At 41.8% G+C, this 14,246-nt stretch overlaps 1 protein-coding gene across 5 annotated transcripts in view; it reads left to right on the forward strand.

Moving 5' to 3' along the window:
- The window catches only part of NBAS (NBAS subunit of NRZ tethering complex), a 341,233-nt gene that overhangs the window by 161,373 nt on the left and 165,614 nt on the right, over positions 1-14,246 (forward strand). For all 5 annotated transcript variants that reach the window (XM_075923472.2, XM_075923475.2, XM_075923474.2 and 2 more), the window contains 2 exons: positions 1,453-1,566; positions 3,605-3,728. In XM_075923472.2, coding sequence (XP_075779587.2) covers positions 1,453-1,566; positions 3,605-3,728 — 238 coding nt within the window. The remainder of the gene's footprint in view (positions 1-1,452; positions 1,567-3,604; positions 3,729-14,246) is intronic.

Below are 14,246 nucleotides of genomic sequence, written 5' to 3' on the forward strand. Positions count from 1 at the left end.
AGCTTCTTTCACACTGACAGGCATGAATACAAAGATTAAGGCAAGACTACACAACATGCAGGCCCCATTTAAGTCAGTTGTGCTGATATTAATAAAATGCAATATTTACCTGATTTCCATCCATATGACAGCACTTTTAATAAGCAATGACAGTCCAGGAATTTTAACTACAAAAACGCATGTCAACAGAAGACCATTATATTGACTACTTTTTTGTTTTGGCTCCCACCTGCAAGCTGCGTGTTGAACCCTACGTAAACCCAAACCGCACCATGGGCCACAAACAAACGGGTTACGGGCTATAAGCAGCCTGTGTTTTGAGCAGCCCTGCCTTAAAACAAGATTTCATTACTACTAGGTATCACACTACCTGGAATGGGTCAAAACCAGGAGTGCGTACCCCAGACTGTCAGAAAATAGGCAGATACCCCAAACTGGGGGTGAAATTGAATTAAGAACACATCAAGCCAGTTGCAAATGTGAACTCATAGATTACTATGCTTGTTTTACCATGGTGTCACAAACAGTTCCCTTGGACTCTTTAGTCTATCTTGCCACCTAGGCAAAATGGACTTCGTGATAAAAGATTTTTATACCAAAAATCACATCACATTTATGTTGCTTCCTGTCTGAGACCAGTCACTTACTTTAGATTTTACACCAAAGATCATGCTGGCAGATAATTCTATCCTAACGTAACTAAAGGTTGATTAGAAACAGAAATCAGAGTATTGAGAGATTTAAGCAGGTAAAATATATGTGCAGGTGAGTCAGATTGCAGTTCCAAATGGTGACAATGATATGATAAGCTGCCAGTTTCCCAAGTTTTTTCAGGATAACCAGCTAGCCTCTGAGGGATCTCTGTGTAGCACCTGGTGAGTCCAGGCAGTCCAGAGATAAATAATCTTTCCTTGAATCCATACTTCTAGCTTCGTCTCACAGAAAATAAACTTCAGAGGGGTAGCTGAGTTAATCTGTAACAGGAAAAAACTTAAACAACAAATAGTCTAGTAGCACCTTAAAGACTAACAAAACATGTAGATGGTATCATGAGCTTTCATGGGCACAACCTACTTCTTCAGATGATGGGAACAAACTGACCGTGGTCTTTTGTTTTGATGATTGAATGTCATTTCTCGCTCTCCATCACACATAATGACGACTTGCTTTGAAAGTAGCACTTTCCTCTTAAAATTCTTCCCTGGCATTCCAGGAGGCTTCTTTCTCCTTTGATGGATTATTTAGTTACACAATGTAAATATCATGTAATAAGCAAACAAGGTGATATACAGATAAATAAAAAACAATGCATGTAACATCCCATTACTCTCCATTAAGTTTTAACTCCAGATAAACTCTTAAACATTTCAAGCTCTTTAATCTCTACTAATATACAAGTGAATTGGCCTAGGGCTGACACCTGGTTGGCTTAACTCTTCTTATTCCTTTCAGGGCCAAGAATTTGGAGATGTATTAAAAAGCAGTTCCGAAGCAAATGCTGCATTGGAAAAGCAGGGCTGTCATCCCTTTTATGAGTCTCTAATTGTTAATCCATATGTTGCAGAAGTAAGTTTTTAAAATTCTTTAAGAGTTAAAATTTGTTCACTAGGAGAATTTAGAAAAGATTGTGGCACTTGCTTGAGGAGTTCAGAACTGTGGATGACCTTGTAACCCCCCTGCCACAGAGAGAGAGAGAGAAAGAGAGAGAGATTTAATGGCACTAAACTTGGTGACAGCACCTGAACAGACTTAGCAACACCAAGCAAACTTTTCAGGATTCTGCCAGCCTTTACCTTGTAGCAGCCCAGCTTTACCCTCATGCAACCCAACTCTCCTGGAAGAGTGTTCCCTTGGAATATCCAACCTCCATCACTGGACGCTTACTGTGACTACCAAGTCCACTATCTCCAAAGAGCTCAACTAAGAATTCATATCATGCTTTTCAAAAGGGCTCGCTGAACTACGGCGAGCCCCACTCGCCAGCCGTGCTGTCTGGCGATCTGTGAATATGCAGATCATTCTGTGCATGCGCAAATCGCCGGAACCCGGCTCTTCCGGGTTGCAATCTACTCGCCACAGGCGAGTAGGTTGCATTATTTGTCGAGCCCTGCTTATCAATATTAATAGTACTCAGATGTACTTATGGTAAAACAAAAAGAAGTTTATTAGAGAAGACGGAGTTTTAACTCTTATAGAGTGAAGGCAGAATAAGAATTGGCTGCAAATAAAACAAAAGCATAACATCTTATAAGAACCAACACATAAGTAGCATGCTACCGTCCTTTGCCTAAAGCAGTTTTCTTACCCACTGACTTTTCGCAGTTTATTGATTTAAATCAGGATCCAGATTTTTCATAAATCACTCTCCTCTGACACTATTGTTCTTTAGTGAAATGGATCTCTAAGGGTTCCCTTTCCTCCTTATAATCCAGAAAACCTTTGAAATTTATCCCTTTGAAATGGACAACATTCTTCTTTCCTGCTATTCATTCTTTGTTGATGCTATATTGTTTCTCTCATTTCCATGTAGACTTAACATGCTTGCTTTGTGTCAAGTAACACAGACCCGGGCACATGAGTGAGTCCGGCCCCGGGGATTCCATTTTGCCCCTCCCCCCCCCCCCCAAACACCTCTCTCGAGTAGTTGCGAACTGCCTGGCTGGTAGACACACTCACACAGCCTGAGCACATCTATCAGCCAGGCAGTTTGCAGCTAAGGACTGATACACCTAATAATAATAAAACTTACCTAATTAGAAAATACTGGACATTTTATATATCTGGTATTTTCTCAATTTGTTTCCCACACAGAAGCCTCAAATACCGGACTATCTGGTACAGAACTGGACACCGTGCAACCCTACCCCTCCTTGCATCCTCCCTCCTAGCCAGATACACTACCCCCGATCTGCTCCTGCCTCCTGGAGTGCCCATGGCGCGCCGGGTCCCCCAAGCCCTGGCCCAGGCTGGGCGGAGGTTACAGTCGGGTGGAACACTGAAAATGTATTCATTTTTAATTCTTTTTTATATGAGTTTATATTTTTGGGATGCAAAAAAAAGTACTGAAAAAAAAATGGGTTCCAAGTAAAGTAAACAGTTTCGGAAACCCTGGTCTAGCTAGCTTTCTATCCATCTTACAGTCCATTTATCCAATCCATATTTCCTTAACTTGCTGGCAAGAATATTGTGAGTGACTGTATCAAAAGCTTTGCTAACGCTGGCACTGGAGGCTTTGGGTGGACCAGAAACAACTTAGTTGAATATTCATCAGTTGCTTAATGATTATGCAATGACTGTTACCGGTCCTTCAAAAGCTCGTGAATGGATTTACTGGTCCCTGTGTCAAAAAGTTTGGGAACCCCTGATTTACACAGTTTACATTTCACAATGCTTATGATGACCGAAGGTTTCATTTAACATAGCATCATAAAGCAAGTTAACAGGAGAATGATTTTAGATGTTATACAGCAATAGAAAAACTATGTAGATTAAAAAAAGTAATGACATCAAATTATATAATTGTATCTTATGTGATATATTAAACATGAGTTTTTTAAAAAAAAAAAAAATTTAAACAATATAACACTGATTTTTTTTTTAAAAGTCTGAAGTAGCGTATGCTGCATACCAACACAATTCTTCAGAAAGCTTTGCAGAAGTATTGCTGAGGACAGGAAAATTAGCAGAAACAAAAAGTGAAGGAGAGGATCTATTTCCAGCTACAGAAGGTAAGTTTGTGTGTGTCAAGGGTTTTATTTATAATATGTGTGTGTGTGTATTCTATGTGTTCATATATGCAGTATAGTATCCAAAAGTGATATTTTTGTGTGTTCTACAAGTTTCATCATTATTTAATTTCTAACAATGTAAAATTTATCTGAGAGGCCGATCACTGGAGGGTGCAGAAAAATGGGTTGGATTTGTTAGGACCAGTTTGTGAAGAAAGTTATAAATTCACTTCTAATCAGAAAGTGTCACTTTTAGAAGGCTCATGGTGTTTGGCCATTGTGACAGAAATAGCTGTGGACTTCTGTGTCCACAAACACCATTTGAGAAGTAGTGGAGTGCAATAAATGTCCATCAGATTGTCTGCAGATAGGTATGTTAATCTGTTGCAGTTAGAGTTCATATCTTTTGCAACTTTGCTACAGTGACCTTTGAATTACAGTTTTTCTTTCACTATTTTATTTAGTGCTTAGTTTGTTTTTAAAATTCCTGGATTCCTAAAACTTCTCTTCATCAAAATTAAAAATATATATAGGGACTATAGTCAGAATGATTCAAACAGACTTAAAACTGCCTTCACTAAGTAGGGACACTTCAACAAGGAAATAGATTGTATCATGGAACAGGCTACTCAAATACCTTGAGAGAACTTATTTCAATATGGCGGGGGAAATGTCCACATACCTCTCTCTACTTGTCATCTACTACTCTACACTGAAACCCGTATGGGTATCCTAAAACAATTACAATCCATACAGTACTACCTCCTGAAAGAGATCTTTCCTGAACCCCCTCTTCTGACTTTCAAACAGCCCTCTGGCCTTGCCATCAGAAGTAAGCTCTCCAAAGACCAGGAGATGCCAAATCGAAGTGGCACTAAAACCCTTTCAGAACGACAGATGAAAAAACATGCAGACACACTTCCATTGCTATGAAACAAAAAACAGGACTATGTAGCACTTCAAAGACTAGCAAGATGGTTTATTAGGTGATGAGCTTTCGTGGGCCAGACCCACTTCCTCAGATCAAATTGTGGAAGAAAATTGGCATGACCATATATACCAATGGGTCATGCCAATTTTCTTCCACAATTTGATCTGAGGAAGTGGGTCTGGCCCACGAAAGCTCATCACGTAATAAACCATCTTGTTAGTCTTTGAAGTGCTACATAGTCCTGTTTTTTGTTTCAGCTAGACTAGACTAACACGGCTACATCTCTATTACTACTCCACTGCTATGATGATCATTATTCCATGACACACATTTCAATATCCCTGAGCCTTACACATGCATATCCTAACATATGGTGTACCTTTTTCAGTGCATCGAATGCACCAACACCAATCTGGATGAATCCAATCATTACACTTACAAATGAAATTTCACAGAACAATAGGGTAAAAAATACCATGTCATCCCAGGTGAACATTTTTCACAAAGTGATCACCTCATTTGTGACTGCTCAATCTTTGTTCTCAAAGGAAATGTGCACAGTGATTTACTTGAGAATTTCACAGGATCTTTTTCGGGGGTTAAGGGAAAATGCCACATTTATTGACAATGTAACATTATCAGGGCTGGATTACCCAATAGGCAGACTAAGCACGTGCTTAGGGCACCAGCAAAGCAGGGCACCAAAAAAACCCCGCGATTTTACGGTATAGTATTGTTTTTATTTTGAATTACATATCGAGGGGCACCATAGTCTTTTCAGTGCTTAGGGCCTCTAAAGGTCTTAATCCGGCCCTGAACATTATTCTTTTATATGCATAGTCTCTCTCTCTCACACACACACAGACACAGCTTAAAGTTATCAGTTTGTTGCTCACATTAACTCACTGGCCAGGCATTTCTGAGTTCAGACCAATGCTCCAATATTGATAACACAAGACCTGGAGATTCGTGCAAAACACCCCATCTTTCATAGGACTTTTTTCCCATTCAGGTTTATAGATTTTTGCTGTGTCAGCTCTTAATCACTCATCATCAGTTTTGTTTAACACCTGTTTATCTGGAAGTTGGGTTTTTTTTGGTCATCTGACACCAGTATGTTAGTGCCTCCTTCCCAGTGTAATTTCAAGCCTGTGTTATCTGTAAAGCTTCAGAGGGGTAGCTGAGTTCGTCTGTAACAGAAAAAAATATAAAAAAAAACCAAATAGTTTGGTAGCACCTCAAAGACTAACAAAATATGTAGATGGTATCATCAGTTTTCGTGGGCACAGACCACTTCTTCAGATGACTGAAGTGTTGGATGTTGGTTCTGGACAACCAAAAAACTTGTTGTTTTTTAAGTTTTATCTGTAAAGGGTTGTCTGCCATACGTATGTCCTGCACTGGTCTGTCTTATATTGGGCTCAGTTGATGGTACCTTGGCGCCCCTGAGTCTTCCAGCTTCTTCTTCCCCTTCTTTGACTATTTTGAATCTAAAACTGCTGAGCCTTCAATTTTTATCTTTCTCCAAACAGTCACATCCCAAACTCATTCACTCCCCCTCCCCAGGTACTACATAATTGTTTCACATGGGGAAAAAGGATATAGTTGCCCTAGTAAGGTATCTGTCTACTTCCAATACAAAGCTTCTGTTAGTACAAACTTTTAATCATTCATCATATTTTCTTTTTAACACAATCTGTATTCTAATTACTCCTAAGAGCAACAGTGTTGTTATGCTGAATCACAAGGATCTTTCTGATCTCTTTCTGCTTTAACATCAGATACAGACACAAGCAGTGTGCCTGATGCATCTTTACCATGGGCCTAGAAAACTGTTCCTCTCTGCTAACTAGAGAAGGGTGACTGACAGTTACAATTGCTTAACATTTATTCTCACACTACCCATTAATCACATGGCATAAGACATTATGAAGGTCTGTTATCTACAACTTCATTTTCAAAAGAAAAACCTGGGAATTTAAATTCATAATTGTGCTAGACATTTAAAGCTGTGGACTTGAAATGCTGGTTTTAAAGCTTGTTAAAACAATTTGTAGCACATTCTGCTGCTGGCTAACTCTTAATTACCTACTTCATTTTAAGAGGCATTCTACAGCAGGAATGTGAATGGTTAACTGGTAAGCATCACCCTTACCAGGAGATGCTTACTGGTTACGGTTAACCAACAGGGTCTGGAGCAACCCATTGCCAACCCTGGGCAGAGGGCTGTTTCAGCCTGGCCATCGTAGGGAGAGATTGTCCCCCGCCCATTTAATTGGTTATCGGTTTAAACATAATGTTTAACTAGTTAACTAATTAAATGGAACTTTACATCCCTATTCTACAGTATGTGAGGATGCCTTTATGTTTAAGAATCACTTTACAACCTCTGCTTAGATGAGTGGTTACCAACCTTTTTATGCCCCAGGTCACTTTTTGAATAAAAGGGTGACCCAGGATCTATGCTTCCCTTCCCCAAGGGAGGTCCTGTCCCTTCCCTGAGTCCCTACTCTGCTCACTCCATCTACCTCTCTCCATTGCTTACTCTTGCCCACCCTCACTCACTTGAGTTTGGTTTAGGGCAGGGGCAGGCAAGAGGCTGCCAGGAGGCTGAATCCAGCCAGCCACGCCACTGGATCAAGCCTGCAGCTGCCTCGCCGGAAACCTTAGGCAGAGATCAGTTCACGTTTTAAAAAGCCAGCTATCTTCCACTCCGGACTGTTGGGGATGGAGACTTCTCATGCTGTTCCTGTCCCCCAGCAAAAACTCTTAGGTCCCATTGGCCAATCTCTCAGTTTCCGGCCAATAGGAATCGAAGTTTTGCTGGGAGTAGGGGCAGTGTAGCAAGCCTTCTCCCTCCCTCCTCATTCCCCTCCCTCTCATGCCCAGAGTGGAGCAATGTAGAGCAGCCTGCAGCAGACAGTCTGCCTCAGGTTTCTTCTGGTAAACACCTTTTAGCCAGAGCCTGCCTCTGGCTCCCCAGCCCCTCCCTTCCTCAACCCTCTGGTCCCTTCCCACGTACCGAAACCCTCTGCTCCCTCATGCACCCCAATCCCCTGCCTGAGATCACAATCCCCTCCTAGCGTAGGTCACATCCCAAAACCCTGCATCCTAGTCCCCTGCCCTAGGTCACAACTGTCTCCTTCACCCAAACTCCTTCCCAGATCACATTCTCCCTCCTGCACTCCAATCCCTTACCCAAGCTCCTTTCTGCACCTAACCTCCATTCCACACCTCACAATTCCTTTATTAATATCTTGGAAGAGAGTGGCTCTCAACCACTTTCCAAAATCTTGAAGTGGTCATCCCATCAAAAATTATTGCCCACCTCTGGTTTAGGGAGTGTGGTCTTTGGGCTCGGGCCAAGGATTTCACAGTGCAGGAATGGATCTAGGCTGAACATAGAGTAGGAGTTGCGGTCCAGGTGGGGGTGAGGAATGCAAGTTCTGGGAGGGAGTTTATGTGCAGGAGAAGGCTCTGGATGGGGCAGTCTTGTGGGTGCAGGAGAGAATGTGAGGTGCTTGCTCTGAGAGGTGGTAATGGCTGGGTCGGGTTTAGGGGTGCAGGAGGGGATACATGTGTTAACTCTGAGGGGACCAGGGGTGAGGCTTGGGGTGCAGGAGAAGGGAGTTGGCTCTGGGAGAGGGGGCTCAGGGTTTGGCTGTGGCTTCCTGCTGTGCAGTACTTACCACAGGCAGCTCCTAGTTGGCGGAGAAGCAAGACTAAGGCAGGAACTCTGCCTTCTATGGCCTTGTGCCATTCTCAGAAAGAGCTAGTGCACCCCTAAGGGGAGGAGGCACGTGGCTTTGCAAGCTGCCCCTTCCTGTCAGCCCTGCTGCCTCAGCTCTCATTCACCAGTTGCATGTTCCCAGCCAGTGGAGCTGTGGAGATGGTGCTTGGACGCAGGAGCAATGCGCTGAGACCCCTGCCCATCCTTCCCCCACACACACTGATCCACATTGGCTAGGCTGGAGCAGGTAAGAAGCCACTTTAGCGACAGCCCCTCTATATCACCAGAGATCACAATTTACTGCAAGAGTCCTCTGGATTGACCAGTCCATCACAATTGACTGGTTGATTACTAGTGGCTTAGACACTCTGCTTATTTTCCTGAGACCAGAAGAATTATTTGGAGCTCAAAAGCTTGTCTTTCTGCAACCTTTCTTACCTTCTGTATTTCATTAAAAGTGACTCATTGTCATGTTAGTATTTTTCCACTTTTTGTCTAGCAGTGATTATATATCTTTCCCCCTGTACCTGCCTCCTGCTAATTTAAGAAATGAACTGTTTCAATATTTGCAAGCTGTTACTGTCCTTTGAAGGAAGATGTCTGTCTATTGCTGTACTCTGTGGAGAGTTCTAATCTGAAAAATGAGTGTGTTAGATCATATGAAATGTGAGAAGTCTTAAAGTGAAACTCTCTCCATAAACCATACATTTTTAATTGCAAAATGTAACTATCATGCAGTGTCCAAAGTGAATACAATTATCTAGCTCTGGATACGTGATTTATTTCCATGAGTTACTGATAACAGCTAAAGGTATGAAGCAGAGCCATGATTTAGGAAAAGACATTAAGCATGGTCATACTAGGAGGATGTCAGGTTGGTTCCCTTCACACTTTCTTATGTTTAGTCCTGTTGGCCTGTTTTATCTTAGATGTTGCATCAGCACAAGTTCCCAGGTGTTGTGCCATGGTTATTTATATTGAAAGGAGAACAATCTGAGACTGCAGAGTATTCATTGCTTTCTTTCTAGTAGTTTATTTTTGGTACTGTTTATGGTTTTGTGTTTGACTAATAAACTAAGGCAAGCTCCATAAAGAGATGGGGATTTAGCCTGGCATTGCTTCCCTTCCTCAGCTGGTAAAATGGCCCACTAGCCCACAATGAGTTTCCAGTACACTAATGTAGCTACAAGTCTTAGTTCACGGCACTATCAGCAGTGGTTGCAGAATGGTAACACATTATTTGAAAGATGTTTCACTCTTGTATAAAAATGGTGCCTGTGATGACCTATGTAATTACAAATATGTGCACATTACTTTTAGTAAAAACTGAAATCAGCAATGGTTAAAATAAGTAGAACAGACTAATAATTTACTCAATACCGTAAAACCTGTAGGAGGTGAAGGATAGGAATCTTGAATGGGGAAGAGGCCTAGTTAGCTTTGTAGACAGATGTTATACACAGAATGGTAAAGATAGGTCTCTCTTATGGGCATTGATTTCTCTGTCACTTATATTGGCAACTTTCACTCTGCCAGTCTTGCTTTGTGGTTTCCAGACAGGCATTTGGTTTGCATGGTGCAAATGCTTGTCTTTCAAAATATTTTTGTAGTGATCTTTGGTGTTACCCGTTCCAATTTTTGTTGTTTTGGTTGCAGAAAAGTTACATTGTTCTAGTTCAGATTAATTCCCCATTAAGTCTATAACAAAATGTCAGTTGACTTCAGTAGTATCTTCAAGAAATGTTCTAAGGTGGGATTGATTACTACAATGATATAAATCCTTTGCAGATGAGAGGTGACATTAAAGGAGTTGAACAATTGATCACAGATGTACAGCCTTGGGTATTGCGTGATGTGCCTCAAATAGTGCTAATGTTGGGTTGTTGAAGAGCTGCTGAACAGAGTGGAAGTAGAGCCTGGAAGGATTCCAAGCTTTCCCCATACCTCCTTTACTTGAACGTAGGCTTCCACTTTGAGACCTAGAGTTGAAAGCCCCAGCTAGTGTTAAAATTGCATCACCATTGTGCAGAACGGTTCAGATAGGATATGTTTGGGTCTATTGTCTGACTGCATTCAGAAAGAGCAAATTGTGAAAACACCATCCATGAAGGATCCTGTGACAGTTTTTGTCCTTAATGAGCAAAAATTTCATAAAAGTTTTGGAGCAAGTTTCAAGGATTACAGTATCCTTGAAGGAAAATCTCTCTTTTAAAGGGAAACTATAGACTTTTTACCCTGATGACATCAAATTACTTTGACAACAGATGTGTTTGGAATTATCAGAAGAGATGGAAGACCCACTTCAGAGGAATCCCATGAAACTGCTCCTCTCGAAAACACTCAAAACACAACAATTCAGGAAATTTATTGTCTTATGAAGAGCATCACTCTGACATAGCCAGTTGATGGGAAAGGGAAAAGATTTAGTTCTAGTTACTTTCATATGACCAGAAAACAGTCATAGCCCAATTCTGTATCTTTGGGCCCCCCTAATCTTGAGTAGTCTTTAGAAAAATTCACAATGTAGTGTTTAGGAGCAATCATGATAGTTTGAAGAAGGCTACCTGTTATGTATACAGGACTATGAAGATTCTTTTATTCACATGTGGTGGTGATATATTCATATGCATCTCAGATTTCCAGTAAGGGAGCGTATTATTCTTGGGAACTAGTCTAAGATTGCAGAAACAACTCCTAAAGGGTTTAAGAATGACCACAATCCTCACCGTTTTCCGGTCCAAGGGAAAGCAAGTTTCTTTGACCTTCCACCTCACTAATAAAAATATATAGCACTATAAACATATTTTATATACAATAATGTATTTTTAAAGCCCCATGAAACTTTAGGGAAAAGAAGGACAAAAGAAGGAGAAAACTGCATGTGGCTGTCATTGCTGAATTCAGCCCTTAAAAGCAATTGGGCATAACACTGATGGGTAGGTTACAGGAGCCTGAAAAGAATAAAAGTCTGCCTTTTGGCCTGGCTTTGGTGTCATGGTTGTTCACACAACGCTTGGGACTACTGAGTAGTTAACTATGGGGGCGTATGGTGCTTATGTACCTGGACATTTGGCTTATTAAGGACAAAATTTTGAAAAAAGATCCAAAGATTAGTCATTCATGTTCTGGCTTCATGAGGGGTCTCTCAGAAAAAAATATACCCAGAATACCTGTCTCTCTACAGCTAGAGAATAATAAAAAAATGTTTATAAATTCACTTGGAAGTCACTAGCCTTACTGTTGTAATTTTTGCCCTGAACATAGGGAACACTGCAAATAACCTTGTTTGCAAAAGTAACAACGTTCAGATTTTAACAAGGACAATGTTAAGAACTCTGTTAGATATCAGACAGGATCTAGGACACGTTAAGTTTAGCCAAAATAATTTGCCAGAGCTAAAAGTGCTTGACAAAAGCCAAGTTATTAGCATAGGTATTGTTGACCACATCTGTGGTCTTAGTACCTGTGGTGTGGTGCCACCAGAGCAAGCTCTGTTGTCATGTGCCATCCAAAGGCTTGCATGTTGCATCTGAGGGAGAACATCCCAACAGCTGCAGTTTGATGATAGTCCAGTGACAACCTGCAATTATATATGGTCTTTCAAACTTTCTCATTATAAATGAAGTACCCACCCAAGCAATCCCATGCCCCTGGGATGAGAAGCGCACAAGGAGAGGCTGAAATACACAGGAGTGATCCTAGGATTAGAGGGGATCACAGCATATTCCATCTCCTCTAAGGCACCATGTTACTACATGGACTGTCACAACATAGCTATGGCACTGTAGCTATGTCAGTTCAACCTTGTGGTGTAGATGCAGTTGGAGGGGTTTTTCCTTAATTGTAGGGACTCCACCTACTGAAGCAATGATAACTTAGGGTATGTCTACACTTGCAGCCTATTTTGGAATAGGGCTGCAAATGTAGGCATTCGGAATTGCAAATCTAGCCCGGGATTTAAATATCTCGTGCTTGCTTTGCATCTTCCCAGCCGGGCGCCATTTTTTGAAATTTACAAGCCCGGAATACCTGCTCGCGTCTACACGCGGCAGTGAAACCTCATTGCAGGAGGAATAACAGGTAGTTCGAAAGAGGGCTTTATTTCGAACGCCCGTTTCACTGCCGTGTGTAGACGCGAGCAGTTATTCCGGGCTTGTAAATTTCAAAAATAGCGCCCGGCCGGGAAGATGCAAATCAAGCGTGAGATATTTAAATCCCGGGCTTGATTTGCAATTCCTAATGCCTACATTTGCAGCCCTATTCCAAAATAGGCTGCAAGTGTAGACATACCCTTAGGTTGATGGAAGCATTCTTCTATTGACTGAACTGCAACTGCAACGGGTGTTAAGAAGGGTGTAGCGGTTTTTTCACACCCCTGAGAGATGTAGCTTGGTAGACCTAAATTTTGAGCATGGCTGTAAAAAGAAGCAGGCAGTAGGACATGCAGGGGGTTGTCAATATTATATATTTTGGTGAAATTAAACTCCCACCCTGAAAATAATTGAGGAAATAAATGTGATTTTAGCAGATTAATAATTCTTCATTGCAGTGTTTGATCCACATTTTACAAAAGTATGTTTACAAAAATTTGCACATGATCCTTAGAACTGTGAATGGGTATCAAAACTATTTAAGTTGAGTGGGTTAAATACAGTAAAAATCCAATGCTCCGGCACTCCTGATGGTCCAGCACCATCAGGAACCCAGAGGTGCTCTGGCTGCCGGACAATTGGAGCTACTCTGCCCCCGGCTTCCCCGATTCAGCTGCTGCTGAAACTGACTAACAGCTGAATCGGGGAAGCCGGGGGCAGAGCAGCTGGGGTGCTGCCGGGTTGGTCCCGTAGTGCTGCCCCTGGGGGCTGCGGGACCAACCTGGCAGCACCCCAGCTGCTCTGCAGCAGGCGTCCCCAAGAGCAACTGCTGCTGAAACTGATCAGCAGCGGCTGAATCAGGGACTCCTGGGGCAGAGCTGGACTATCGGAAGGGGGGGGCTATGAGGGGTCTGGGGTGTCATCCCCCCTAAACTCCACCCCAGACCCCTCATAAACCCCCTTTCCAATAGTCCAGCATATCTGATAATCCAGCACCCACTGGGTCCTAAAGGTGCCGTATTATCGGAAGTTTACTGTATTAGCTTTGAGGAGATTTAAAAAATTGAAGCAGACACTACAGAATTCACCGGGGAAGAGTGAGCAGGAATGAAGTACAAGTACACACAATGTTAGTGTGGTCTAATGCATTAAGCACTCCACAAGGAGACCTGGGTTCTGTTTCTGACTGTCTCTGTTTGCTCGGTGACCATTGGCAACTCCCAGCGCCTCTGTGCCTCAGGAGTCCCATTTGTAAAATGGGGAAGTATATTGAGATTTAATGATGGAAGAATAAACCATATGAGAATTTATTAATTTCATTTTTATCAGTTTATTTTAGTGATTTTTGTATTTTATGTAGATGACAGAAAATCAGGACTTTTAGGGATTTTTTTATATAATGTATATGTTGCATACATTACTTATTACCGTAGTGTATACTCCAAGTAATCTCTGATGTTTCAAATATCTCTAGTTAAAGTGCACTAGAGAACCTTTAGTTCACACCAACTGAATCTGCACAAATCAGATATGTGCCGCACTTTAGAAGTCACACTTGTGTACTCTGCATGACTGCTCTAGCTACACAAGTCATTCAGGGACCTGTACTAGGGTTGGCAAGGAGGAGCAGAAGGCCACCCAATAATTGGCAGGGGCGCTAGACTTGCCAACCTTCCAGGATTGGCCTGAGTCTCTGAGAATTAAAGATTAATCTTTATTTAAAGATTGTCATGTGATGACTTCTCCAGGAATACCTCCAACCAAAA

Source organism: Pelodiscus sinensis, chromosome 3, assembly GCF_052426305.1.
Source record: "Pelodiscus sinensis isolate ZL-2025 chromosome 3, ASM5242630v1, whole genome shotgun sequence".
NCBI lineage: Eukaryota > Metazoa > Chordata > Testudines > Trionychidae > Pelodiscus > Pelodiscus sinensis.